At 57.3% G+C, this 23743-nt stretch overlaps 8 protein-coding genes across 8 annotated transcripts; 4 read left to right on the forward strand and 4 right to left on the reverse strand.

The window, feature by feature from the left end:
- Positions 1-761: 761 nt before the first annotated feature.
- CDEST_07341 (Putative heterokaryon incompatibility) lies at positions 762-2753 on the forward strand (the record flags this gene model as incomplete). Its single annotated transcript, XM_062923500.1, has 1 exon — positions 762-2753. The coding sequence occupies one exon, from the start codon at positions 762-764 to the stop codon at positions 2634-2636; it is 1875 nt and encodes a 624-aa protein (XP_062779551.1). The 3' UTR covers positions 2637-2753.
- Positions 2754-3199: 446 nt separating this feature from the next.
- CDEST_07342 (Putative aminotransferase class-III, pyridoxal phosphate-dependent transferase, major) lies at positions 3200-5011 on the forward strand. The gene is made up of 3 exons (XM_062923501.1): positions 3200-3430; positions 3495-3734; positions 3814-5011. The coding sequence occupies exons 1-3, from the start codon at positions 3281-3283 to the stop codon at positions 4840-4842; spliced, it is 1419 nt and encodes a 472-aa protein (XP_062779552.1). The 5' UTR covers positions 3200-3280; the 3' UTR covers positions 4843-5011.
- Positions 5012-7105: 2094 nt separating this feature from the next.
- Positions 7106-7838, forward strand: CDEST_07343 (Putative cutinase/acetylxylan esterase, alpha/Beta hydrolase, cutinase, serine active; the record flags this gene model as incomplete). The annotated part of the gene is made up of 2 exons (XM_062923502.1): positions 7106-7583; positions 7654-7838. 2 exons carry the CDS (start codon positions 7106-7108, stop codon positions 7836-7838), a joined length of 663 nt encoding a protein of 220 aa, XP_062779553.1.
- A 124-nt stretch (positions 7839-7962) lies between these two features.
- On the reverse strand, positions 7963-9616 carry CDEST_07344 (uncharacterized protein). Its single transcript, XM_062923503.1, has 2 exons — positions 8511-9616; positions 7963-8458 (listed from the first exon to the last, which is right to left on the reverse strand). The coding sequence occupies exon 1, from the start codon at positions 9527-9529 to the stop codon at positions 8654-8656; it is 876 nt and encodes a 291-aa protein (XP_062779554.1). The 5' UTR covers positions 9530-9616; the 3' UTR covers positions 7963-8458; positions 8511-8653.
- Positions 9617-9645: 29 nt separating this feature from the next.
- On the reverse strand, positions 9646-11383 carry CDEST_07345 (Putative mannose-6-phosphate receptor binding domain superfamily, MRH domain-containing protein). The gene is made up of 3 exons (XM_062923504.1): positions 10799-11383; positions 10129-10711; positions 9646-10049 (listed from the first exon to the last, which is right to left on the reverse strand). Exons 1-3 carry the CDS (start codon positions 11070-11072, stop codon positions 9854-9856), a joined length of 1053 nt encoding a protein of 350 aa, XP_062779555.1. The 5' UTR covers positions 11073-11383; the 3' UTR covers positions 9646-9853.
- A 372-nt stretch (positions 11384-11755) lies between these two features.
- On the reverse strand, positions 11756-15529 carry CDEST_07346 (Putative transcription factor Spt20, spt20-like, SEP domain-containing protein). Its single transcript, XM_062923505.1, has 2 exons — positions 14839-15529; positions 11756-14776 (listed from the first exon to the last, which is right to left on the reverse strand). The coding sequence occupies exons 1-2, from the start codon at positions 15149-15151 to the stop codon at positions 12126-12128; spliced, it is 2964 nt and encodes a 987-aa protein (XP_062779556.1). The 5' UTR covers positions 15152-15529; the 3' UTR covers positions 11756-12125.
- Positions 15530-15818: 289 nt separating this feature from the next.
- On the reverse strand, positions 15819-17651 carry CDEST_07347 (uncharacterized protein). The gene is made up of 2 exons (XM_062923506.1): positions 16760-17651; positions 15819-16694 (listed from the first exon to the last, which is right to left on the reverse strand). Exons 1-2 carry the CDS (start codon positions 17366-17368, stop codon positions 16089-16091), a joined length of 1215 nt encoding a protein of 404 aa, XP_062779557.1. The 5' UTR covers positions 17369-17651; the 3' UTR covers positions 15819-16088.
- Positions 17652-17949: 298 nt separating this feature from the next.
- CDEST_07348 (Putative nucleotide-diphospho-sugar transferase) lies at positions 17950-20257 on the forward strand. Its single transcript, XM_062923507.1, has 3 exons — positions 17950-18335; positions 18435-19793; positions 19855-20257. The coding sequence occupies exons 1-3, from the start codon at positions 18155-18157 to the stop codon at positions 19977-19979; spliced, it is 1665 nt and encodes a 554-aa protein (XP_062779558.1). The 5' UTR covers positions 17950-18154; the 3' UTR covers positions 19980-20257.
- Positions 20258-23743: the final 3486 nt, after the last annotated feature.

Genomic DNA, 23743 nt, shown 5'->3' on the forward strand with positions numbered 1-23743 from the left:
ATGCGCTAGTCCTGATTAGGGTCCATTCCGGAGCGGATCCCGGAGATGGCCAATCACCGTCTGCCGCTTGTCGCTTCTCAGGCTTCAGCGCGCTGTTCCCGCTGTAGAACTCCCCTGAAGACTTGCAAAGCTGATGCTGCAGGCCCCTCCTCTCCATCGTGGGGTTCGTCCCGTTCTCCAGGGTCGACTGGCCGCCGCCGGACCCCGAGGCCGAGGGACACTTTTACTTTGGTTCCCGGGAGTCGGGAAAGAAAGATGTTGCTCCGTTCCCACCTTGCAACTCCCTGGCAGCTCTGCAGCCAATAGGCTATCCGTTCGTCGGCTCCAAATATGTTGACATGGCTAGAAGCTTGGAACCCTTTCCCTCTTATCATCAATGTCGACAGACAGACATAGAAGAGCTCTCAATGTGTTATTTCCTGTGTGTTGTGAGACACCTGGCTTCTGCACGGTACCTGCCTGCAAGTCTGATTCGCTCAACACCGTACGAGGCGAATCGCTGCTGACGCTGACACTGGTCCCCGCACCTGACTGTCCTGCTTACTCGGGCTAGATTCTAGGTCTGTTGGGCATCACTGGCGGCTCAGCAACTGCCACACCCCGGGAAGAACTCATCTTCCGCGATCAAGATACACGGTAGATCACTGACAGCTTTCATGATCGAAATTCGGGTATCGACCACTTTGTTACACAGCACCGGACGATCACGACTAGGAGGCCTTCCCCTGTAACATCGTCCCAGCTCATGAACAGCGTTGAAGATGGCCCTCTTCGAGTATGAACCGCTGGATCTAGGTGTGAAGTCCTTTCGACTTCTGATGCTTCACCCCGGAGCCGGCGGTGAAGTGGCCTGTGACATCTTCCAGGCGAGCCTCGAACCGGAAGACATCATTCCCTACGAGGCACTTTCGTACGCTTGGGGGAGCAACGATCTGTCCGAGTCCATCACCGTGAATCGTAGGAGGCTTCCCATCACCAAGAGCCTGTTCCATGCAATGAATCATCTCCGGCGCGACACAGGCAGAATACTGTGGGTCGACGCCGTCTGCATCGACCAGAGCAACGTCGCGGAGCGAGGACACCAGGTGGGACAGATGGGCGACGTTTACAGAGAGGCGGAGCAGGTCCTCATATGGCTGGGGCCCTCGTCGTACGAGACCAAGATCCTGATGGACTTCTTGAGAGCCCTCTATCGAGACACCTCCCGCCAGAAAGATGCAGGAGATCTCAGCCGGGCGCAAGAAAACTGGTTGTCGGCACAGCAGGACACGGGCATCGGTCGGGCTGCCCTTCTCGATATCCGACGGCAAGGTCTAACATCTCTTCTTGAAGAGCCCTGGTTCACACGGGTCTGGATCCTGCAGGAGGTCTCTCACGCCCGAGCTGCTTCCGTGTGCTGCGGCAGGTGGACCGTCCCGGCTTACATGCTCTCGAGCGCCGCAACGCTCGTCGGCGTCGACCCAAGTCCTCAGTGTAGGGCTGTCTTGGACTTGATGCCAAACCCATTCACCAGAAGATCCGCAAAAACAAAGACTCTCCATACCTTGCTGCGAGAGTTCCGGGTGAGCCGAGCGAGCGACCCCCGTGACATGGTCTACGCTTTGCTCGGCATCGCCTCGGACATCCCCCTAAGCGATCCCAATGGACTGCTCCTGCCGGATTATTCCAAAACTGAGGCACAGCTCGTCCAGGACCTACAGGCGTTTCTCTTCTTTGGCGATGTTGCACACCAGCTGGGCAACATCAACAACCTCAGAGCGTTCCTTGCCCTGTTGCCCTCATTGACGGACCAGACGTGCAGAGACTCCATCGCTGGCGGTCGGGTGGAGGATGTGAAAAAGTTTCTTAGGGGAGGGGGGCAGCTTGGGATGGTAGACGTGCCCTCCAACGCACTTTCAAGTGTCAAGAACGAGAGGGGGCGGTTGTTCGTTCGAGATCTATCCCAATTCCGAAACCCCAACCTCATGATAAGTGGATCCGGTCTCGAGTCTCTTTTCGAACAGCTTGATCTGAGGGAGGCCAAAACTCTCTTGGACCTTTGCGGAGGGAACTTGCGAATTTCGGGGGACTTCGTGACTGCCTTCAGATGGAATGGGCGGAAGCGAAGCAACACAAAGGTCTTGAAGTTTTTGCTCAGACAAGAGAACAGTGGTGTCCAAGTGACACAAGCGGGATTCGCCGAGATGGCGGCGTTTTGCGATGCGAAGACGATGAGTACAGTCATCGAGCGTCAGGAACAGAGGTACCGCATCACATCGAGGCTGTCTCTCATGGCTTATTTGAATGAGAAACATGGACGGGATATCATGACGATGCTTCTCACGTGGAAAGACAAGAGGGTGCGGGTCACTAAACCCGGCTTGTTGAAAACACTCGAACTCAATGACGCGGACGTTGTAGGATTGCTTCGCTGGCGCGGTGTGCAGAGTGTCAGAGTAACCGGCACTGGCACGAACCCCGCGGATCCAGAGAGCAGCTGGACCTCGACGGTGACCTTCAAAGGAGATTCCACCGTCTGTCGCCGTGAGGCGAAGGAAGTCCGTCGAAAGCTGCGAGAGTCTTGGGAGGGCGTCATCAAAGTAAACGTAGGGTACACCAAAAATGGAATTTGGGAAGACTTGGTTGCAGAGGTTTGAAGGTCGACAACAGGGCGATGGAGCTTGGCGGAGACAGATGTGATGGTCTCGCTGGCTTTCTCGAAGAATTCTTCATGTGTTGGCGTTTGGGTGAGTCGATCTTCACATTCATTTGAAAGCCAGTTGAAAATAAAAATCTCAGGCATAGTCAACAATTCAAAACCCCCTTCATCGACGGTGTTGCCTCATGACGGCCAGGTTAAACACACTACTAGGTGGGTTGGAAAGCAGGTAGTTTTTTCCATGTATCTAGTCCATTGAAATGGTATTTGGATAACAGCAATCCCTTATAAGGAAACAAGCCATGAGATCAACAGTATGATCAGTACAAATCCCGCCTGATCAAGTCCTGAATCCAAGTGCTCACTCCTCCGTTCGAGCCTAGCCGAGATCGGAGGGATACCCCCGGCCCGGACCAGAGTGTACGTACCCCCCCGGGAAGAGTGGATATACCCCTCCACGAACCGGAGGTAGCACATCTTATCGATAACGAGATTTGTCGAGTCACCTCCGTCAATCTACCGCGCGAACGGCCCCAAATTTTAAAACCGATGAACCTTCTTCTTTGACACACCAACCATCGTTTCCTGCAGAGCCCGCTGTTGTTATTTTCTTCTTGTTTTTCTTCTCAGAGATACCATAGAATGGCGTTCCGTGCCCCTCTGCGATTGCAATTGGCCAAGTGCCAGCCGCGCCTGGCCGTTGTCTCGCGCGTCAATAACACCCGCGCCCTCTCCTCCGCAACCGCCGCCGCCTCCTCGAACCTCCCCGAGGACGTTAAGAGCAACATCACAGTGTGTACCTCCGAGATCCTCGAAATACCATTCGAGTTGGTGCTAACTGGGCTATCTTTTCCAGAGCCAGGCCTCTGTACCGAACCCCGATCCGACCGAAGACTCGGCGAGCGCCGCCCTTGTCCGCGAACATGCGCCCTTCATGGTCGCCACCTACGCCCGCCCGCCACCCGTCTTCGTCAAGGGCCAGGGCTCCGTTCTCTGGGATATCGAGAACAGGCAGTACCTCGACTTCACCGCTGGTATCGCTGTCAATGCCCTGGGACATTGCGATCCCGAGCTCACGAAGCTCTTGACCGAGCAGGTGGGTAACTCCGAGGTGCCGTGAGTCATTTTTCAACGTACATGACTGACCGAGGATGCCTTCTCTCCCCATCTTGCAGGGTAGCACGCTCATGCACGCCTCGAACCTCTACTATAACCCCTGGACCGGTGCCCTCTCAAAGCTTCTGGTCGAGAAGACGCGCGAGGCGGGTGCCATGCACGACGTCGACTCCGTCTTCGTCTGCAACTCGGGCTCCGAGGCCAACGAGGCCGCCATTAAGTTCGCCCGCAAGGCCGCCAAGGTCGGCCAGTCCTCGAGCGACAAGTTCGAGGTCGTCTCCTTCAACAACGCCTTCCATGGCCGCACCATGGGCAGCCTGTCCGCCACCCACAACCCCAAGTACCAGGAGCCATTCGCGCCGATGCTGCCCGGCTTCAAACTCGGCGCCTTCAACGACGTCGCCGCCATCAACGATGTCGTCACGGACAAGACGTGCGGCGTCATCGTCGAGCCCATCCAGGGTGAGGGCGGCGTCACGCCCGCGACGGACGAATTCCTGATCGCCCTGGCCAAGCGCTGCCGCGAGGTCGGCGCCGTCCTGATCTACGACGAGATCCAGTGCGGCCTGTCCCGCACCGGCACCTTCTGGGCGCACACCCACCTGCCCAAGGAGGCCCACCCGGACATCATCACCACCGCTAAGGCGCTGGGCAACGGCTTCCCCATCGGCGCCACCATCGTCAACAGCAACGTCTCGGAGAAGATCAAGGTCGGCGACCACGGCACCACCTTCGGTGGCAACCCCCTCGCCTGCCGCCTGGCCCACAACATCGTCTCCCGCCTCGCCGACCCCGGTCTGCAGAAGGCCGTCGCCACCAAGGCCGACATTTTCAAGGCCCGGTTCGACACCCTGCGCCAGCGATTCCCCGACCTGATCAAGGAGGTCCGCGGCCGCGGCCTCATCCTCGGTCTGCAGCTCACGCAAGACCCCACGCCCATCGTCAAGGCGGCTCGTGAGCGCGGCCTGCTGATCATCACGGCCGGCACCAACACCCTTCGTTTCGTTCCGCCTTTGACCATCACGGAGCAGGAGATCCAGCAGGGCTTGGACATCCTGGAGGAGGCCATTTCCGTCACCCGCTCGTGAAGAAAAAGAAAAGAGTGTCTTTTAGTTCTGGCAGGGTTCGATCCGTGTAATTCATTTTTTTCCGGCGTCGGCGTTTAAAACCCTTTACGAAACCTAGACTTAGATTCCACCAACGCAAGCAGCGACGAGTTTTAAATAACCACCAAATGCAACAGAGGCCGGCGACAACGTCACCTCGAAGTGTCTATTTCGACGCGGTTCTGATAGATATCAACTTGTATCCCATTGAGTGCACAGCGTGATCATTGCAAACTGACTATGGCTGTCGTGCGGGCAGTTACAGTGCACCGATTTTCGTTCAACCACACACTCTGGCATAGCCAACCCGGCAACAACCCTGAAGAACATGAGCTCTGTTAAGTATACTGAACTGTCTTCTTCCAGCAGACCTTTCTGAAGCTGGCCCGAAATTTGAAGATGCAGCAGTATTCGTCATTTTGGAGAGAGACGACAAGACTATATCGGTGACATGGGGGGCCACTTCTGGAAAGTGGAGCCCGGTCGAGATTATTATCGGGCAGTGCGGGGCCGGCCGGCGACTGGGTTTCCCGGACACTCCGTGGCTCTGCGTACCTATCTTATCCCCTCCAAAGGCTTCACAACTGCCTTTCGGAGAGAAGAGAGAAGTCGAAGTGCTTTGGATGCAGCGAGATCTCCGCCCTCCAAACCAGTTCTAGAGTCCGGAAAATCAATATCCCACGTCGTGTGGTTGGTTTCATCTGCTCTCGAGTTAACTCACTACAACCCGACGTTGTCGGACTCTCAGTATGACGAAGGGCCCTTTCGTTGATCTCTCGAGAAAACTCACATCCCCGTTCACTTTTATTTCGAGAGTCATACGCTATCCCGCCATATGTTGGAAAACCTAGGCATGCGGGCCTCAGTAATCATCACAAGGGTGTCGCCGATGGCTTCCAACTTACATGTCGAAGAAGCCAAGGAGGAGTTCTAATCATTCCTCAAGTCCCGGCCAAATTGCCGAAACCGCCCCGCTGACAGCATGTCAGGCCATCACACCGGTACCGAGGTGATACATCATGTCTTCTTTAGGTCATCCCACCGAACCTCCTCTCTCAAAGTCCGGCTCCGTTCAGACCATCTTTGTGCATGTCCGATAGCATAAGCCAAAAAAGCAAAAACCGCCGTAACTTGAGACGATTCTTGGCGGATGGCCGGACAGACTGGCTCCAACATCCGACGGTCGATTCCACCTGTCTCTCTGTCCCCAAGTCCAGCAACGAAACGCACGTCAGCGGCCAACCGCGCCCTCGGAGGAAGGGGAGTGGGTCTCATGATCCCTTGATTCCTTCAGAAGAAAGAAACGTTTTCTTGGTGCTTGAGACGGCCAGAAAGGAAATCGGAAAACTTGGGACCGGAACAAAGCGCTGCCACTCACTTCTCCCTCCACACCGAGCCGCAACGGAGGTTTCTACTTCAGTCCAACACCGCGAATCTTCCGTCCCACCCTTCAGCCCCCAAAACACCAAACGTCAGTCGTTAACCATATCGGGACGAAAGCCCCAGAGCAAAGGCTCTGAGAAACGACTCGGTGCCCGCTGCGCACGAACCGCCAGTTGTTTCGAGTCGCACCCCCCCACCCAACGCAACAGATCAGACCGTCCTCATCCATGAATCAGCCCTCGACCAATCGCAACTGATCTAGCCCGATGATTCGGGTCTGATGTCTAGGTCTCCTCTGCCCTACGACGGGTTCTGATCAGGCCTGTAGCCCACCAAAGACGTAGCGGTCGCGGACAAGCTTCAAAGGGTTTCCCGCTCATTGGCTAGCTAAGCTCGCGGCTGGCAATCGTCAGCTAGGAACATCCGGCCTGCGGAAGGACTCCATCCCTGTACCATGCCTGGCATCGCTGCATCGACGCCTTCGAGAGTTGATTCTCTACGTGCTGTTCCCCCCTGGATCTATGACCCGCCCCCCATTGCCCTATCGGGGTGAGGTTGCGGTACCTGAAGCCGTTGTGCTGCAGGAACAGAAAACAAACCGGGAAGCAGATCAAGAAGAAGCTTCTTGCGCTGGGCATGGATTGGTTTTCGGGACCGATGTCCCCAGTCTGGTGTATAAGAACGCAACAGTCACCTTCCTCCCCCCTTACCCATCCAATGTCACGATCACAGAACTATGAAAGTCGTTGATCCGACGTTCAGCAACGAGCATTAGGGAATACAACAAAGCCTACCGTTACTAATTCACGCCCCTTACCTGCATATACAACACCATAGTCGACAAATATAAGCCCGGGAAACAATGCACCGCTCAGCAGCACTAGCCCTCCTCCTCGCTCTGTCGGGCGTGGCGTCCGCCTCCCCCCTCGCTGTGGTCCGCCCCCGCCAGGCCGACTTCTCGGGGAACCAGCAGGACGGCCTCAGCGGCGAGTGCAAGTCGACGATCGTCATCTTCGCCCGCGGCACCACCGAGGGTGGCAATGTCGGGACCATCGCCGGCCCGCCCTTCTTCCAGGCGCTCGCGTCCCAGGTCGGCGGCAACCTAGCCGTTCAAGGCGTTGAGTACCCGGCCGACATCCCGGGCTTCCTCGCAGGCGGCGACGCCTCCGGCTCCCAGATGATGGCCACCCTCACCGAGAAGGCCATTACCAGCTGTCCCGGCTCGGCCGTCATCATGTCGGGCTACTCCCAGGGCGGTCAACTAGTGCACAACGGCGCCGCGATGCTGCCGGCCGAAACGGTGGCCAAGGTCGCCGGCGTCGTCATCTTTGGCGACCCTTGTGAGCCCCCCCCCCTGTTTTGCTTTTCTTCCTCGTCCGTGGGACTCGGAGAACTGACATCGCCCAACAGTCAACGGCCAGCCCGTGCAGGGCGTCGACGCCACCAAGACCAAGATCATCTGCCACAACGGCGACAACATCTGCGAAGGCGGCAACCAGATCCGCCGCGCTCACCTAACGTACGGCAACGACGCCGGCGAGGCCGCCCAATTCGCCGCTTCGATGAAGCCGGCGGCCGCCCCCGCCGCCGCCTGAGCGGGAGGAGAAGGTGGCCCAGGAGCCTTCTCAGAGTTGACCTCGGAGGCTTTTGTCTTTTATTTTATAATGTACATATCTTCCGAAAAATACCTTTGGGTGTATGTACCGACGGTGGAAGAATGCGGTTTTCATCTTCATTGGCATAGCTTAGCATTTCTTGCGTTGCCCGTCTCACAAATATCTAGACATGATTACCGAATCCGAATCCTTGCGACGTACAGCCTGTTAAACCTAGGGAGTGCTCTTTGTTGCCAAATGAGAGGATACTCGTAACAAGCCCCTCACAGCAATATAATTCCTTCCCAGTACTTTTGACGGCACGATGCCCCTTTTTCTATCTGCGCCACTCACAACGCTGGTCTCAGACGGTGCATTATGGGTCAGAACCGGACCCCTTTCGTGAACAAGCTGTCCGAATACGTTTTGCACTTCTGGGATTTCTTTCCTCTCCACCCCCTGTGGACTTATGGAAGCGGGATGGCTCCCTGATCTTGATGTACCCGAGTTGGACAGCCTTTCGACGGGCCAAGTCGCTATTCCGTCGTCGTCGTCGTCGTCGTCGTCGTCGTCGTCGTCATCTCGTGGGCTTGACACCGGACCCCACCACCCCGATTTGACTAGTATGATCAGCAGCCAAGTATGTGATTTTAGAGAAGGGACCCCACTCACTGGTCGATGGATATGTGCTGGCGTCCTTTGGGGCCTGTATGCAAGCATGTAACGCCGAAGGGCATCAGGCCGTCCCATTTCGGCCGCCCCATTAAGACACTCCGTGAGGTCGTGATGCCGCGGAAATGCTGACCTTGGAACTTTCAACGCTCATCAACGTGGAAAGAATTCTGCCGCACCCTCACGACCTCGGGAGCAGACCTCCCTCTCGGCCTCACGACAGCAACACACTCCCATGCCCTCCCCCCAACAGCCTCCATCCTCTCCTCCCCCCAAACCTCGACCTCGACCTCGCCTGCGACGCCCGCCTCCACCAAAGCACCCCGGAAATCGTCCCAATCCATCCTCGGCCCGACGTAAACCACAACCTCCACCTCCGCCTCCGCGTCCCGACGGCTGAGAAACGCCTCCACGTACGCCTTCACGAGCGCCACCTGCTTCGGGTACACAAACACCCAAGCCCTCGCCCGCGCGGCGAGGGGCTCGAGGGCCCAGGTCCCTGGGACGGTGCGGTGCGCCGCATGGTACCTGTTCGGGCTGGGCGCGACCTCGACGCTGACGAGGTTGGGCGGCGGCGCGATGCCGTGCAGCAGCGCCTCGACGAGGCCGGTGCCGCTGCCGATCGAGAGGGTGAGGTGCGGCGAAGGCGGGAGGATGGCGTGCAGCGCGCGCAGGAAGGGGCGAGAGAGGCTCACGCACGAGTCCGGGAGCGTCTGCGGCTCGTCGGTGAGTTGTGGGAGCGGAGGGGGGGCGAAAGCGGTCGAGGAGGGCTCCTCGTTGTCCCGTAGCAAATCTTCGTCGGCGCTCAGGGCGGCGTTGTCATCATTGTCAGCTCGCATGATCACTTTGTATGGTGGGAGGTTTGACCAATCGAGGGTTTGATGCCGTAATGGTGATTTGCAGTGTATATATATATATATGTGTGTGTGTGTGTGTGTGTGAGGGAGCTCCACGGAAGTAAAGTCGGAGGTGCTACGGTGAGTGAGCGGCGATTTTCCCAGTTGGCGCCGGCCCCACATCCCACCAGCATCCCGCAGTGCTACTCCGGGCCGCGCGGTTCGCTCCTGGGAAGAATTCCCGGGGTTTGACCGCCAACATTATACGTCATGGTTGGATAAAAACACCACGCTGTTTTCGTAACGCTGTATTTCCTATACGAACAAGCTAATGCGACAAGCTCCAAGGACCCAAAAAACAAGTCCAACTCCAGGTCGCAACTCGACTCGCGGAACGATGCCCGCCGCAAGACCATGCAACCAAGAACCGTAGTCACCGACCCAGTTTACAGCCATAAATATACACTGCTTCCTCCCTTACAAACGCTCTCGAGAGAACCCGTCATTCTAGACTGCGCTGTAACCGCCACGGCTCCCGCTGCCGTTGACAGTGCTCAGCACGCTGCGGGTCCAGTCCTTGACCAAGTAAGGGATATCGCGGATCGTGTCACCGTGCGGCAGAAGATCCCAGCCCCTAGCGCCGTAGCGGTTATAGTTCAGCCAGGAGCCGAAAATGAGGTATGCCGCGATGCCGAGAAAAGCCCTGCAGAGTGGGAGGGAATATTAGTCGATGCTGTCACTGCCGGGCCATGCATGATACTACAACAAGGTCAACGACTTACAGAACAATGAACCAGGTGAAGAAGCCCCAGTGGCTGCTCGAGTCACCGCCGCTGCCGCCTTCGCTGGGCGGCTTGCCGAATGCATCTTCGCATGCCCACTTGGTGTGCCAAGTCAACCTCAGGACGTCCATGTCGTTCTTCTCGTTCGGGCCGTAGCTATTCCAGATCAAGGCGCTGTCAGGCTTCAGAATCTGCTTCTCCTCGGGCGAGGGCCCGTCGTCTTCGCCGTCCTTGCTGTCTTTGCCGTCCTTATCATCCTCGCGTGCTCGGAATTGGCTGCCGTCGTACTGGTCCTCAGGCTTAACTTCACCCTCGAGGCCAGACTTCTCGCGGTCGCAGATGAACTCGATGATGGCCTTTTGATTTCTGCCGCTCTTTCCCAAAGGGTAAGAGCCACCGTTGAGGATGAGCCGAACCCCCTCCTTCTTCGCATCCGAGTTGGAGTCGCTCGACTTGAGTCGCTCGGGCTTGGCGTCCAAAGCCCTTCCGCCGTGGTCGCCCAGCTCGCCAGCGATCGGTATCACCTTTTCGACTTCGTCCTTGTTGTCCTGGCCCGGGTGGATGTTGCGTTCGATGGCACAGACTGTCCGATGAATGTTAGTCAACTAGCTTTGCGGGAAGCTCAGGCCAGCTGGACCCTTGACACGTCAACGTCAGCGGGAGCGCATACCTCTCGTGAAGCTGGGGCATTGTTCCTCCCTCTTGACATCTCCCTTGCGCTTGAGAGGAGCGCAGATGTCGACCGTGTAGGACGTGTTCGTGTAGGTGGGGGGATGCCATCTGCTGGTCACGACGCTGTGCGGCCCGGCCAGCTCACCGAGGTTAAACGAGACATCGTCCACGAGAATGTGCTTGCAATCCAGCATCGAGGCAGCGGGCAGCGGGGACATCAATAACGCCAGCAAGAACGCTGCCTCTGTCCGCGGGAGTCGAGGGAAATGCATTGCAGAAGACTCGGGCCAGCTGTCTAAATCTTTCTTCGATGGAGTTCGGCAAGTCGGGAAAACGGCGTGGCTGCAGGTAGAACGAACCGATCTGTTGGGTTGGGGGGAAGTGAACCAAGACGAAAGCTGTTTTTAGTGAGCTGCAATAAGGTTGTATGGGTACCCGTGGGGGGGGAGTGAAGAACAAATGTGTGTGTAGTTTAGTACGTAATGAGTGTGGTCCTCGAAGTTGAACAGACAATTGAAGTAGTTGAGGTCACGGGCGTGTCGTTCATGTGGCTTGGGTGCTCCTGCTGGTGCTTTTTGGAGGCCGGGAAGGGGCAGTGGAGTGGACGGGGATGGGCGACCTAGTATGGAGCACTTGACCGTTTAAGCCGGACGGCAATTTGCTTAGCTCGTTGCATCATCGTCATGCCGAAGATCTAGCGTATCACGTGCAGCCGCCCGGCCCGCCGCCTGGGGCAGGAAGCAGGTTACCTACAATCAGTCTGTGCTGACATAAGCATCGCCAGAATTGCAGTAACATCCGTCGCGCATCTGGCACACTGAGAATGCTCCGTGGAACCAATGCCCTGGTGTAGGGATTGTTAGGTATCTGATACATCAAGTGCTGTATTAAACTCGCTTCTCCAGAGCGCTCGAAAGGCGCAATGGCGTGTGCATGCACCTTTGAATTCACCACCTTCCTGCTTCTCGCCCCCCCCAGATCCATCAGCCGTAAAAATATAATGAGAAAGGGGAAAAAAGCAGTTGCCGTCCCATCCCTAACCGCACCTTGGAGCACAAGGTAGATGCGCCTTCGTAGGGGTATATAAGATCATGTGAGATCAAAAACGAGCCAGTCCGTCCCCTGGACCATCCCAGACGCCAAATGTGAAAAAAGACGCTCACAACCGAACTTCTCTCCCTCTCCCATCCCCCTTTCGCGCCGTTGTTGATTCATCGTCAATCCCACCCCTCTGCCTGACTTCCATTCTCGGCACATCTCCAGATATGCCGGCCACAGCTGTGCTGGTGATGTAAGGTCTTGAATACCATAGGCCACGAACCATCCTACATTCCGTGGGGACCCATCATACCGCCCATGCCTTGCATCTGCTGTTGTTGCTGGTGTTGTTGGAGGTGCTGTTGCTGCAACACCACCTGCTGAGCCCTGCGTTGTGCAAGAACGGCCTGTATCTGGGTCTTAGCCTCGATCATACAGCTTCTCTTGAACGAATCCATCTGGTCGGGCGGAATGTTCTCAACCGCGCCACCCCACTTGGCAGCCAGAACGGAGATCTGTTTGTTGTATATCGCCTGTCCCTGGATCTTAACCTGGTTGGCGAGAGCACTGTTATTGTTCATCGCCTGCTGCTGCTGCATCTGCATCATGGCCTGCATGTTCATGTTTTGGCCGTTCATCATGTTCTGACCTGCGCCCATCTGACGCTGCATCGGGTTGCCCATCTGCGCCTGGATCTGCGCCTGGAGCTGAGCTTGCATTTGCGGCGTCATCTGCCCGCCATTCATCTGGTTGGCGCCCATTTGGCTGAGTTGCTGGGCGTACCGCTGCGCCAGTTGCTGGTTCATCATGTTGCCCATGTTGCCCATGTTACCGCGCTGCTGCTGCTGCTGCTGCTGCTGTTGTTGCTGTTGTTGTTGCTGCTGCTGCTGCATCATCATTCTATGCTGCATCTGCTGCTGCATGTACTGCTGCTGCTGCTGCGGTGTCATCTGTTGCGCGTTCATGTTGCCGTTCATCATGTTGCCCATGCCGTTTTGCATAGCCGCCGCCATCTGCTGCTGCTGAATAGCTCGTTGTTGTTGGGCGACCTGCGCTGCGATCAGATTGGGGTTATGCACGGCCTGAGGCATGGATCCCGGGGTGCCCATCATCATGTGCTGACCCATCTGAGAGTTCGATGCCATCATGTTGGGCGGCGGGCTAGCCTGGTTCATGCGAGGAGTAACCGCCACGGCCGGACGTGAGCCTGGTGTTCCCTGCATAGTAGGTGTTCCATGATGCATGCGTGGCGTGCCGGCCTGGTGGCTCTGTTGGCTTGCGCGGGCTGACATGCTGTGAGACATGGGAACGCCGCCAACGTTGGCTGGGTGGCCGGGAACTGCGGACGGAGGGCGTGGAGGGCTGTTGGCCATTTGGGAGTTGGACTGCTGCATGGGCACAGCGCCAGGCATGGGGGAAGACATGCTGTGAGGCGTCCCTTGGCGAACAATGGGCGACGACACCGTGGGCTGAGAGACTTGAGCCAAGCGAGACTGCGCCTGGGCTGGTACGCCGCTTGCAACAACGCCAGATGTGCCATTGGGCATGGCACCGTTCGCCTGTTGTTGTTGTGCCATATTTGCCGCCGCGTTCTGGCTGGTCTGGGCAGCCTGGCTTGCAGCGGCTTGTGCGGCCATAACCCGTCTCTGTTGCTCCCTCTGTTGTTGCTGCTCCTGGCGAGCCTTGATTTCTTGTGCCATTTGATGCTCGCGCCGCATCTTCTCCGCTTCTGCTTGCCGTTGGGCCGCGATGACAGCTTGTTGTTCTTGCAACTGCTTCTGCTTCTCCTGCGCGAGTTTGCGCTCGGCCTCGGCCGCCTTGACCTTTTCCTGTTCTTTTCTCTCGTCGTGCTCCCTCTTGATATCAGCGATCACCTTAAAGCGCTCGAACCTTGGCTCAAAGGTGGAAACCACGGCTGGGCCTTCCTTGTCGGCTCCGCTGGCTCCGCCTTGTGCGCCGTTGGCGGCAGAAGAAAGACGCTCGTCCAAGGTAAGCATGTATCTTTCTTGGTCGGCCGCAGCGGCCTCGTCGGCAGCCATCTCCGCCACCGTTCTCTTCCTCGTCTTGGGCTGAGGAGGCGAGTCCGAGTGCTTGGGATGGGCGAGAAGGTCGAGAAGGGTCATCGTCTCTTCCGCGTCCCTCGTCGGCTCTAAAAACAGTCGAGCGTTGGTGGCAAGGAGGATCTGCGACTCTGCAATGTGAATGTTGCTTCCATCGAGCTCCATACGCTCACGCTTCAGCTTCTTGGCGGGAGGGGGCATGCTACCCGCGGTAGGAGTAGGTGGGACCATCGATATCGGGGTGGAAGGAGGTACCATGCCATCAGCATTACCACGCGCGTCGACTACGCCGTGGGGAGTCGCAGCCTTAATCTGCAGATCAGCCTGCAGGCTTTCAGGCGTAGGGTGCAGAACCACTGTAAATGTCTTTGACTTTTGGGGGCCTCTGTTCTTCTGCCCCTCACCTGGCAAGCTCGGGGCTGGCATGCTTGCTTTGTCCTTCTCCTCCGCCGTCTTCGGCTTCGTGTCCTCTTGGTTTGCGGCCGGACCATCTGGGTGGGACCCTGTCGACTCTTTGGGATAAGGCACATACGGCGAAGGCACGATATATGGGTTGTGGTTATGGATGGACGAGGGTACCACTTTGCTCGATGCCGAAGTCGGTCGCTGGATGTCCTTGGTCTGTGCCACCGACTTGTGGTCATGCACCTGGACGATCAGGCAGCCCTCGTAGAAAGGCACGCCGGCCTGGGAGAAGTATTCGAGGAGGTCGTGAGGAACAGTTCGCATGCGCAGGTGCTCCAGAAAGAGCCGCATAGGAGACTTGTATGGAAAGATGCCATCCTGCTGGTCGAACCGAAAATGGGTCGGGTGCATGTGAACTACCAGAGACGGAGGGTTGCCCGAGTACTTCTTCAGGATATATTCGTCGGTCACGACTGTGATGTGTCAGTACTAATGCCCGTCACTGTACCCAAGGAGTGTTCGAGAGGCAACTGACTGTACGGCGGCGGCTCTACAAACTGGACGGAAGCCATATCAGCCGCGAGCGACGCTGACCGCAATCCTACGCTGTTCCTAGAGATGCGACCGGCCTGGGTTGAAGGCTCGCGACGGGTGCGATTTGTGGGTCGCGCCGATTGAGGGTTCACACCGTTCGCCGTCGCAGCATTCGGAGGCTTCTTGGTCGACATCGATGGTGATGGCGATGATCGGGCAGAGCTTGCTCCATTGGTCTGGATGCCGGGGGGCACAGGACGCTTGACTTTGGACGCGACAGAAGGCGGATGGACCGCTGTCACGACCGGCGCCATGATGGCCGAATTGGGCGGCTACCGGTCCGCAGCAGGCCGAAGAGGATGTCACGACACTATTCTCCCACTTTCTGATTGATGCCCAGATGCGTGTTACAGTGCAATCATTGAAGGAGATGTCGGGCTCGTCGATCGTGATTGGGGGTTCCGGGGGGGGTGTGGTCGAGGTGGATGGATGATTCGCGTTGACGAATGAGGTGACGTCGGCGTGGAGAAGGGTAATCTGGGTCGAAAACGCAGTCGCGAATGGCGGAATAACGAAGCGAAAGGTCGAAAAAGAAGATAAAGTTGCAGAGAAGAGGGTAGAGAAGATGCACAACAGCTCCGATGGATGGGAATTCAGAGCGTGTGTGGGGTTGGAGATGTGGTGTAGTCAAGGCTTCCGCGCAAGGAGAGGCTCCAAGCAAGTCCGAGACGGGGTCGCAGGCGTGGACGTGGTCCGCATGGAGGAAAGGCGGCAGCGGAGCCTCAGGCAAAACCCCGGATGCACGACCCACCGTGCTTCTACAGTGTTGAGACTGTCCCGTCCACTTGGGTACGTACCTTGGATATCCAAGGTTGTTGCCGCTGTTAAGACGAAGGGAGGAGCATGGATGGATCTCGATCCAAGATGGCCAAAGAATCATACTGCACAAGAGGCTTCTGATTTGATTTCTCTTAGATACAGGTACAGAATTTAAAAACAGGAAGAAAACTAATGATCATTGAGCCCAGGGGCTCCCTCGCTACCCGGACATTTCTTGCTTCGCAAGCTCCGCAATGGCAATTACCTTCCTCATGAAAACGTCACATGATATCTCGTGGTATCTACATACAGTCCCAAACAAAAAACACACGATACCGCATCGACCAGGACCTCCGAGTAGACATAGGAATCCACACATGAAAGTGTTCGGGCCCTCAGGGCCATCCATCCTTTGTACAGCAGAGGTGGTATTTACTCCTTGCCCTGGACACGCCGGGCCCAGTCATCGTGGACCCGCATGCCGTCAACCACAACAACGCCCCGGCCCCGTCCGACACGGTCAGTTCGCTGCCACCACTTCTCTTCCTTATCAGGTCTCTCAGCCTCCGACTCGCTATCGGCGAGGCCGCCGTGGCCGCTCTCGGCACCGACGACCAGGATGATGTCGTGACGCAGCCACGTTTGCAGGTTGGAGACGACGCCGCCGTTCTCGCCCGCCAGGCTCTCCTGCAGATAGATGATCTCGGGCTGCAGATGGCGAAGGATGTGGTTGTGGCCGTTGGGCGTCGTGAAAGGCATGACCATAGTCTCCTTCTCGACCAAAGCCAACGCCTGGGAGTAGACGGCATTGAAGGCGGGGTTGCCGGATGAGGCCTGCACCGTGGGGCTCTTGGAAGACTCTTCGCCAGGAGTTTGGGCTTGGTGGTGCTCAATGTTAGAGAAGGACGAGCTCAGCGAAGGTGGCGGAAGGTTACTCGTAGATTCGCCAGCAGTCTCCTTAAGACCAGGCGCATAGATCAACACGAAGAGCTTGATGTTGTTGAAGTCATTGTAGCGCGGGATGTGCGACAAGATGGACTGCACGAATGGTCAGACATTGGAAAGGGGGGAACGGTCAAGTCGGGGAGGAATATTGAGCTTACAGCGTGTTCATGGAAGCCATCATCATCAAAATCGTCTGCATGGCCATCGGCCGAAACAACCACAGCAACTGTCCTCCTTCGTTTGCTCGGGTCTCTTGGCCCCGGTGCGCGGTCCTTTCTGGCGTCTGCCTCCTCGGACCAAGTCTCGTGGTCAGCGTACGCGTTCTTGTCCTCCTCGCGGATGGCCGCCAGAGCCCGGCCGGCAACAGCACCCGCGGCGGCGACGCCTGCGGTGACGGTCTTTCCAGCCGACTCAAAGAACTGCTGCGGGCTGGGTGTGCGCCTCAATGCGCCCGACATGCGAGCACCCCATCCATCGGCCGTCGGGTCTCGGGATGCGTCGGTGGTGCCGTATGTTTCGGTCCCCACGTTGCTCGGGGGAGGCTTCGGCCCTTTAGCAGTGCCGTATGCGGGATTGTCGCCGTAGTCGGCATTGTCATAGTCGAGGTCGGGGTACTGCTCGCTCTCGGGCGTCTCGTCTTCGTCCTTGCGTTGGCTCCAGACCCAAGCGGCCAAACCGACCGTCGCAACAGTCACTGTGACCGCAAGCGGCACCCAATGGCTCCATACCCCGCGCCTCCGAGAGTTTTGATCATTGGGCCACGACATTTAATTGCACGTGGTCATTGCACTTGGGGCGGTGGCCCAGGTGTAGTAGATGTATCGGCTTGGGAGGAGGGTAAACAGCGGCTTCGAGCTTCCCGGGGAGCTTTCCGACAAAAGTCCGTCAAGATTCGGAATGTTGCGCAAGTAGAGATATTTCCGGTGTGAAGACTAAGACGATAGTCGCAAGAGAATCCTGTGGTCTCGACTTGGTTTCCGTGATGGGGGAATTGTCAAAAAATAGAAATGCACAGGCTGGAGATCACCCACTTGTCGCAAAGCTCGGGTGGCTGGTCTTGGAGGAGCCAGACGGAATGTCAACATGGGGATGACAAGGAGCTAGGGCCCGGGGGGGGCGGCCGGGGACCGAGGTTGACAGTGGCTGCCATTGGTTGCCGGGCCAAATACCTCAGCATCTCTTCGTCCTCAGCTGCTGCGCTGGCAGGCCGAGGATGTGCCGACCGTCACGTGCATCTATCCCCCACCATGACGCCGATCGATAAGAGTGGATCCCAGCCAATCCGCTGAGGGGCGCATTTTTGGGCGATGACTCCCTTCCACGGCGACTGCTACCAAATATCAAAAAAAAAATAGTCACCGACTAATTGGGCAGGCATCACAACAGCGCAAACCGTACAGATCTACGTCACGATTGCACGACAACACCGAGTACCTCCCCTCTGCTAGCCCATAGTTCTGCAATCTGAAGGACACCAAACTCCCTTGCCTCGGCCCATCCGCCAGCAGCAGCCTCTCGACGCATACGGAACACCCCACCAACGCATCTCCAAGATGCCCCACGCTGTGTCGATGCCCTCACCGGGCCTTCAGGCTCTGATCCTTTGTGGTCCCGGGTCGTCGTTTCCGACCTTCACCTCGAACCCCGATGAGAACCCCAAGGCCCTCTTGCCGATCGCTAATAGGCCTATGGTCTGGTACCCCGTGGACTTCTGCTACCGCATGGGCATCACCAGTGAGTGGCCGCGGCCGGTTTTGCTCTGTTTGATGAATCTCATCTCAGTCTTGCCGGGTGCCATTGTTGCATGAGAAGCCACCTAACTTACTGATCTAGACATCACTCTGATCTGTCCCGCCTCTGCTGGGGAAGCCATCACCACTGCCCTCAACACAAATCCGTACTTGACGGCACTTCCCCTCCCCAGGCCAGACATTCTCGCCCCCAAGGACCTGGACCAGACCACGGGCACGGCTGAGATTCTTCGTCTTCCTGAGGTCAAAGAAATCGTTACTTCCGATTTCATCGTGCTCCCCTGTGATCTCATCTGTGAGATTGCCGGCGAAAAGCTGCTGCAAGCATGGATGGTGAAGGGCGCTAGCATGTCGGATCTCCTTAACGCACCAAAGTTCTCAACAGGCACTTCGAACCCATTCAGTGGTGGACTCGGCGTTTGGTACGAGACCAAGACTGCGACGCCCGTCAAAGGAGAGGAGACGGACTTCATTGCCGTCACTCCGTCGACCCCATCCCACGTCTCGCCCCCCAAAGGATCGTTGCTGCCACACCTCTCGAACCTCGTCTACTCCATGCCTACGGACTCTCTCAAGGATCTCACTGAAGAGAGAAAAGGTCTTCCTATCCGTCACGGTCTCATGAGGAGCCACCCACGGCTGAGAATGCTCACCACCCACCGAGACGCCCACTTGTACATCCTGCCGAGATGGATCATGGATTTTGTCGACAAGAACGATCGCCTGGAGAACATTGGCGAGGACGTCATCGGCTGGTGGGCCAAAGCTGGCTGGCAGGCAGGCCTCGCCGAGAAACTCCATCTGGACGAGGTCCTGCGCAAGGACGACGACGAGGACGACGACGATTCCCTGCAGGAGAGCACATCATCGCCACAGGACGAAGACCCCGAAGAACTTCGACCGTATCGAGGCACGGAAGACGGCAGATATGCCGACTCTCGGCACTCGGACGACGCGAAAGCCCACGGAGCGGAGACCAGCGTGCCTCCGATGCTAGCCTACGTGCACCCTTCTCAGCCCGACGCACCCATCATCAGGCGCGTAGATACAGCCCAGCTCCTTCTGAACGTGTCATTACAGCTGGCCAAGGTGCCATCGGTGGAGGAGACGGGCGCTGATGCGGCGTCCCCCTTTGCCCACGCCAAGAAGGTGGCATACCCAGAGGGTGTCAAGGGTCGTACAACAATCACCAAGGCCGACAGCCTTGTCGGCGAAAACGTCACGGTGGAGGAAAAGGTCTCCGTCAAGGAGTCCGTCGTCGGCGCCGGTTGCCAGCTAAACGAGGGAGCTAAGCTGTCCCAGTGCCTGCTGATGGAGGGTGCCGTGGTAGGCAAGAATTGCAAGCTCACGAGATGCATCCTCGGCAAGAGATGTGTCATTGGGGATAACTCGGTCTTGACAAACGTCGAGGTCCAAGAGAACCTGCTTGTCGAAGCCAAGAGTAAGTACAGCCCCGCACCGTACGTCTGCCTAAGAGATGTCAATCACTAACCCCATGCCAGCCGAGGAGAAGGACACGAAGCTGATGAGCTCTGACGGTTTGGAAGCCACCGAAGAGGAGATGCAGGGAGTACTGGAAGACATGGACAACGAGATCATGGCCCAGAACGAGGAGGCGGTAGAATAAGACCCGGAGTCGGCTCAAGAAGAAAGAAAGGCTCACACTGCTTTGCAGCCGGACCCATCAGCTAGACCTTCTTTTCCGTGATGCCCTATCGTGTTCCATCGTGTGCTGACGGCGCTCCCCTTCTAGAATGCCACGAGCGCCACCTGGTCCGAGATAAAAGCAATATTGGCTTGGGAGTGTGGAATGATGTGTTTGGTACTAGCCACCGCCGAGGACGAGCCACCGCTCGCTAGATTCCCACGGAAAGGGCGGAAGGCGCCATGGCAGCAGCAAAGACCGGATGCTGGCTTGACTCGCGGCCGAGACGACCATCTGCCAACAGTCGATGCGACCTAGGCGCAGTCGGGCTACGGGTGGTTCATTGCAACAATGGGAACGACGCAATTGGAGGGGCATCCCGGGGAAACTGAGCGGCATCCGGTAGACATGCGCTAGAATTGCCGCGGCGGGCTGGAGTCCGCGGACACGAATGCCGTAGGCATTCTTGAGGGCCCACGCAAGCCTAAGTAGGCTTGAGATTCTCGCCGGGGACACTCTGGGTGAGTACTGGCTCGGTCAGGGCACAAAGGGATCCGAGGCATGTTGGCTAGCGAGGAAACATCCAACTTGGCCTATTTCAAGCTGTCTACATATGTGAGGCAGTCTGGCGGTGGACGTCCGCACCGGGCAGAGTGCCGGAACACCATATTCAGTCAGGTCTGGCAATATATTGCCATGAACCATCGGAAGTCGCTCACAACACCTTGGCCTAACCATCCGAACCACGGTATCCCCTCGAATGGTATTTTCGAAGCGCCACTGGGCGAACCCCCCTTGATCTTCTAACGCGGGGCACGAGCATGGATCTATTGTCCATAAACCTACAAGATGCACGCCAGGGGGGAAGGCAAGTTTAGAGAGAAAGAGAGAGAGTGAGAGAGAGTTTTGGGAGCGAGGGTTTTTTCCTTCCCTCAGAACCAAAAACAGCACACGCGATTTTGCTAGGGGGCAAGTTCAACACTGCAAGGATGATCAATATTGGGAACACTACGAAGCCCAAGGAGAGACATGTCAGCGAGATGGACGCCACGGTCCAAGCGGCAGCGTGGGCATCCCCAGCCGATGTTCAACATCGGGGGATTCGGGTGCTCGCAGGTGTCGGGATGTGAGCTGTCACAAAAAGCCCGTGAGCAGTGGCTGTTGCGGTTCATCCCAAGTTCGCGGCCGAAAGGCCTGGCATCGTCCCATGTTGCCTCAGACTCCCTCAGCATGAACGGGCCAAGGGGGCAGAGAGAGTGGGGAGAGGCATGTCCCACATCAACTACACTACACGAAGGGGCCCAGCGGCCAACGTCTGATGGATTCATGGAGGGGGGAAATCTAGTGAACGGCTAAATCTGAATCGTGCAATGTCGTTGTACAGAGATCGATTGAGTCCAGGCCAACGGCTTCCAAGCCCATAGAGGCGCCACGAACGAAACAAGCCAACAAGAGGGCGTCCAGGGGAGACATGGTTTGAGGGTTTGAGAGAGGGGGAGAGGAATGGGGATGGGAGTATACAGGCAGTAAAGCCCGTCCAGCTCTGGTCAGGAACGCGGTTCCGCGGCTCGACGGTGGTGAGACCCGAAAGTACGTCGTCCGCGCAAGAGTTGTGCGTTCCTCGTGGGAAGACGTCGTGGCAAAGTAAGAAAAGCTCATCCGGGGGAATTAGAGAGAGAAAGATAGGAGGCGCCTGTCGACCCACGCGTCGCGTTGAGGACGGCCCTCTCTATCTTCCTCTCTCTTAAACACACACACATACATACATGCGCGTGCGCGCGCTTCCACACAACAGGGCAGAAACAGGCAGAAACGGGCGTCTTGTCGGCATTCCTCTCGCGTGTGCGGAGCATAGGAAAAGTAAGAAAGAAGGATCTGGTCAGCACGCAAGCCTTGCGTCTGAATGTTTCTCTCGAGATAGAGTGTGTGCGGGAAAGGGAGGCGGAGGGGCGAAAAGACATCGGTCTCGTTCGGTATGCGCCTGGGATGGGCAACGAAGTAAGCAGCACCGTCCACCATCTCCACCGACCACGGCGGCGAAAGTCGTGGAAAAGTCCATCTATGGGAACGGTAGTGCTGTGTCACTTCCCCCACCGCCGGCGTCGAGCTGATGAGCGAAGGTCCTGGAGCTTGGCTTGTTCGCCGCCGCCGCCGCCGCCTCGTTCAAGGGGGAGCGCGGGAAATGGACACTAACGTCGAGGCGCGGAGGCGATGTGAATCATGAGCCATGTCGACTTGAGGAAGCGGCACAATGATGGAGTGGTGGCCACTGGCTCAGGCGCAGAAACACAGGTGTCAAAAGCTGAGGTCTACATGCTGTCATGTGTTACTGCTGCGCGTGGAAGCAACGTCGGCGGCTCTTTGAGGGGGTTCAATCCCACCAGGCGATTGGGTGAGTGGTTGGCCGACTGTCGGTGACGACGATGACGACGATGATGATCGCCGTCGACCGTTGAGCCCATCCAGCAAGTGGCAGCAGAGCACACATTGTGTGGGAAGAACAAAGGAACAGGATGTGGGCGATGCCCGTCCGGATCACGCCCTTGGAACTCTAATTTTGTCTTCGTCTGAATTAGGATGGTCGGATCTATCAGACCCGGAGAGAAAGAGAGGCTGGGCCTAGAGAGGGGAGCTTGCGAGGCCAGGGAGGCATAGAGCTGACACCAGGCATGGGCATCTCCTCCAGCGCCGTCGGCCCATGGGCCTATTTGGGATCTGGACGGAGGGATGAGGGCAGCTTCTGAACAGAGTCTATTCCTGGGGAGGGGGATCTATTGCAACGACGACAACAATGGTTCCCACCTCGGAGCGCGATAGCGAGGTCGGTGAATGAAGGAGAAACGACCACGCCATGGCTGTGCCAAACTCCCCACAGGTTGTGAGGGGGGGGGCAGGGGAGAGCTCGGAGCTTTTCGCGAGCGTTGACTACCCCGATACTGCATATGTGCGTGCGTGAAGAGAGGGAGGACATGGGGTTGCATGAGAGAGAGGTCTCGGCTTCGGCAGTGTTCGTCGTCGATCATGGACCGGCCGGGGACTTTGCCGTCCATGTCCTCGACAGGGGCGGCGCCGGTTGGGAAGTAGTAGGTGAATGTGCTGACGGGCTCGGGGTTCATATCTTGTGCGCATCTGGCCACGCGTGTATCATGCGTGTGTATGTGTATCCATGCGAGAGAGTGATGCTTGCCGTCGGCTGCATGTCAAGCAGCGCGTGCAATAGACGCCGACGTTCTCAGGTGACGAGGTAGTGTTTCTTTCGTGGGTGGATTTTGGATTCTTACGTGCCCCCGTATCCTCTCGTTTCCTCCATGGATATCTCTCACGAGCACAGCTATCAGCATCAACGTCGTGCCCACCGCGAGTATAGAGTGTAGCACCCGAACACCAAGGAGCCAGAGCTGGGCCCGGCTGGACATGAACAGCTCGTCCCCGTGATGAACGGGATCGCAGCTGTTTAGCATGCGTCGTCTGTGCCGCCGTCAAGAGAATAGACGGTCCCCCCCCCCCCCTGGGGAAGCCAAGGCGTGGGCAGCGTCAGGGTGATGGCCGACATGGGTTCTGAACCTCTCATCGAGCGGCCTAGCACCAGACACGGCTCCGACGATGATGATGGAGGAGGGCGTGTTGACTGATGAGCCTCGCCTTCCTCTTGTCGGAGATCATTAGGGGGGAGGTGTGTGTAGGGGGTGTATGCGAAGAGGGGAGTGAAAGTGTCAAGACGCAAGAGAGAGAGGGTCTCAACATGC

Source organism: Colletotrichum destructivum, chromosome 4 (genome assembly GCF_034447905.1).
Source record: "Colletotrichum destructivum chromosome 4, complete sequence".
NCBI lineage: Eukaryota > Fungi > Ascomycota > Sordariomycetes > Glomerellales > Glomerellaceae > Colletotrichum > Colletotrichum destructivum.

Bases quoted from the DNA above. Each gene is read 5' to 3' on its own strand.
- CDEST_07348 (XM_062923507.1), top strand. From the start codon at position 18,155: ATGCCCCACGCTGTGTCGATGCCCTCACCGGGCCTTCAGGCTCTGATC. The intron at 18,336-18,434 runs GTGAGTGGCCGC...TTACTGATCTAG, and splicing joins CTACCGCATGGGCATCACCA to ACATCACTCTGATCTGTCCC. The intron at 19,794-19,854 runs GTAAGTACAGCC...ACCCCATGCCAG, and splicing joins CCTGCTTGTCGAAGCCAAGA to CCGAGGAGAAGGACACGAAG.
- CDEST_07344 (XM_062923503.1), bottom strand. From the start codon at position 9,529: ATGTGGGGCCGGCGCCAACTGGGAAAATCGCCGCTCACTCACCGTAGC.
- CDEST_07346 (XM_062923505.1), bottom strand. From the start codon at position 15,151: ATGGCGCCGGTCGTGACAGCGGTCCATCCGCCTTCTGTCGCGTCCAAA. The intron at 14,777-14,838 runs GTCAGTTGCCTC...GACACATCACAG, and splicing joins TGTAGAGCCGCCGCCGTACA to TCGTGACCGACGAATATATC.
- CDEST_07342 (XM_062923501.1), top strand. From the start codon at position 3,281: ATGGCGTTCCGTGCCCCTCTGCGATTGCAATTGGCCAAGTGCCAGCCG. The intron at 3,431-3,494 runs GTGTGTACCTCC...TATCTTTTCCAG, and splicing joins ACGTTAAGAGCAACATCACA to AGCCAGGCCTCTGTACCGAA. The intron at 3,735-3,813 runs GTGGGTAACTCC...CCCATCTTGCAG, and splicing joins CGAAGCTCTTGACCGAGCAG to GGTAGCACGCTCATGCACGC.
- CDEST_07345 (XM_062923504.1), bottom strand. From the start codon at position 11,072: ATGCATTTCCCTCGACTCCCGCGGACAGAGGCAGCGTTCTTGCTGGCG. The intron at 10,712-10,798 runs GTATGCGCTCCC...TTCATCGGACAG, and splicing joins ATGCCCCAGCTTCACGAGAG to TCTGTGCCATCGAACGCAAC. The intron at 10,050-10,128 runs GTAAGTCGTTGA...CCCACTCTGCAG, and splicing joins TTCACCTGGTTCATTGTTCT to GGCTTTTCTCGGCATCGCGG.
- CDEST_07347 (XM_062923506.1), bottom strand. From the start codon at position 17,368: ATGTCGTGGCCCAATGATCAAAACTCTCGGAGGCGCGGGGTATGGAGC. The intron at 16,695-16,759 runs GTAAGCTCAATA...CCATTCGTGCAG, and splicing joins ATGGCTTCCATGAACACGCT to TCCATCTTGTCGCACATCCC.